The 844-nt window shown below is 55.2% G+C and overlaps 1 protein-coding gene across 1 annotated transcript; it reads right to left on the reverse strand.

The window, feature by feature from the left end:
- Positions 1 to 83: 83 nt before the first annotated feature.
- Positions 84 to 542, reverse strand: GNI_204740 (putative reverse transcriptase family protein; the record flags this gene model as incomplete). Its single annotated transcript, XM_011135473.1, has 1 exon — positions 84 to 542. One exon carries the CDS (start codon positions 540 to 542, stop codon positions 84 to 86), a length of 459 nt encoding a protein of 152 aa, XP_011133775.1.
- Positions 543 to 844: the final 302 nt, after the last annotated feature.

Below are 844 nucleotides of genomic sequence, written 5' to 3' on the forward strand. Positions count from 1 at the left end.
GGGCTCGGGCTTGACACACTGCTCCGAGACTATGAACCCCAAGAATTCGGTGGCAGCATGGCCGAAATGACACTTGCTGGGTTTCAGGAGAAGTCCATGCTCTCTGAGGCGCTCCAAGACTTGTGTGAGGTGGTCGTTGTGTTCCTCGAATGATTTGCTAGGCAGGCGTTCCAGATTAGGCCTCCCAGCACCTTCTGCATCATTCGTTGGAAAGTGGCCGGCGCATTACAGAGCCCAAAAGGCATTACCTTGAATTCGAACAGCCCCTCCGTACAGATGAAGGCTGTCTTTTCCACTGAGGCTGCGTCCACCCCGACTTGCCAGTAGCCCGACGCAACGTCCAAGCTCGAGAAATACCTTGTGCCATGTGGTGCGGCTAACATGTCGTCAATTCGGGACAGCGGAAACACGTCTTTGACAGTGATGTTGTTGAGCTCGCGGTAATCGACGCAGAACCTTGTAGAATCGTCCTTCTTTTTGACAAGTACTATAGGGGCGGCCCATGCTGAAGTTGACGACCGGATCACACCGTGGGCGAGCATCTTCTCCACCTCCTGCCTCACAATATCCCGCTCCAGGGGCGATGTACGGCGCAACGGCAGGTGCACCGGCGAGTGATTGCCTGTGTTAACGATGTGGTAGAACCCTTTTACTCGGCCAAACGGCGTCGTCTCGGTAGCGAACGCACCTCCAGCGATGACTTGTCGTAGGGTACGGGCCTGACCCGTCGACAGCCCCTCGTTTATGTTGACTTTCACCGGGATAGTAGTTGTGGACACCAACTGCGGGGCGGTAGGCAAGAACGACAATCTGCTACCATCCGGTAGTTGGACGATAACCTTTG

This window comes from Gregarina niphandrodes (assembly GCF_000223845.1).
Source record: "Gregarina niphandrodes unplaced genomic scaffold scaffold00121, whole genome shotgun sequence".
NCBI lineage: Eukaryota > Apicomplexa > Conoidasida > Eugregarinorida > Gregarinidae > Gregarina > Gregarina niphandrodes.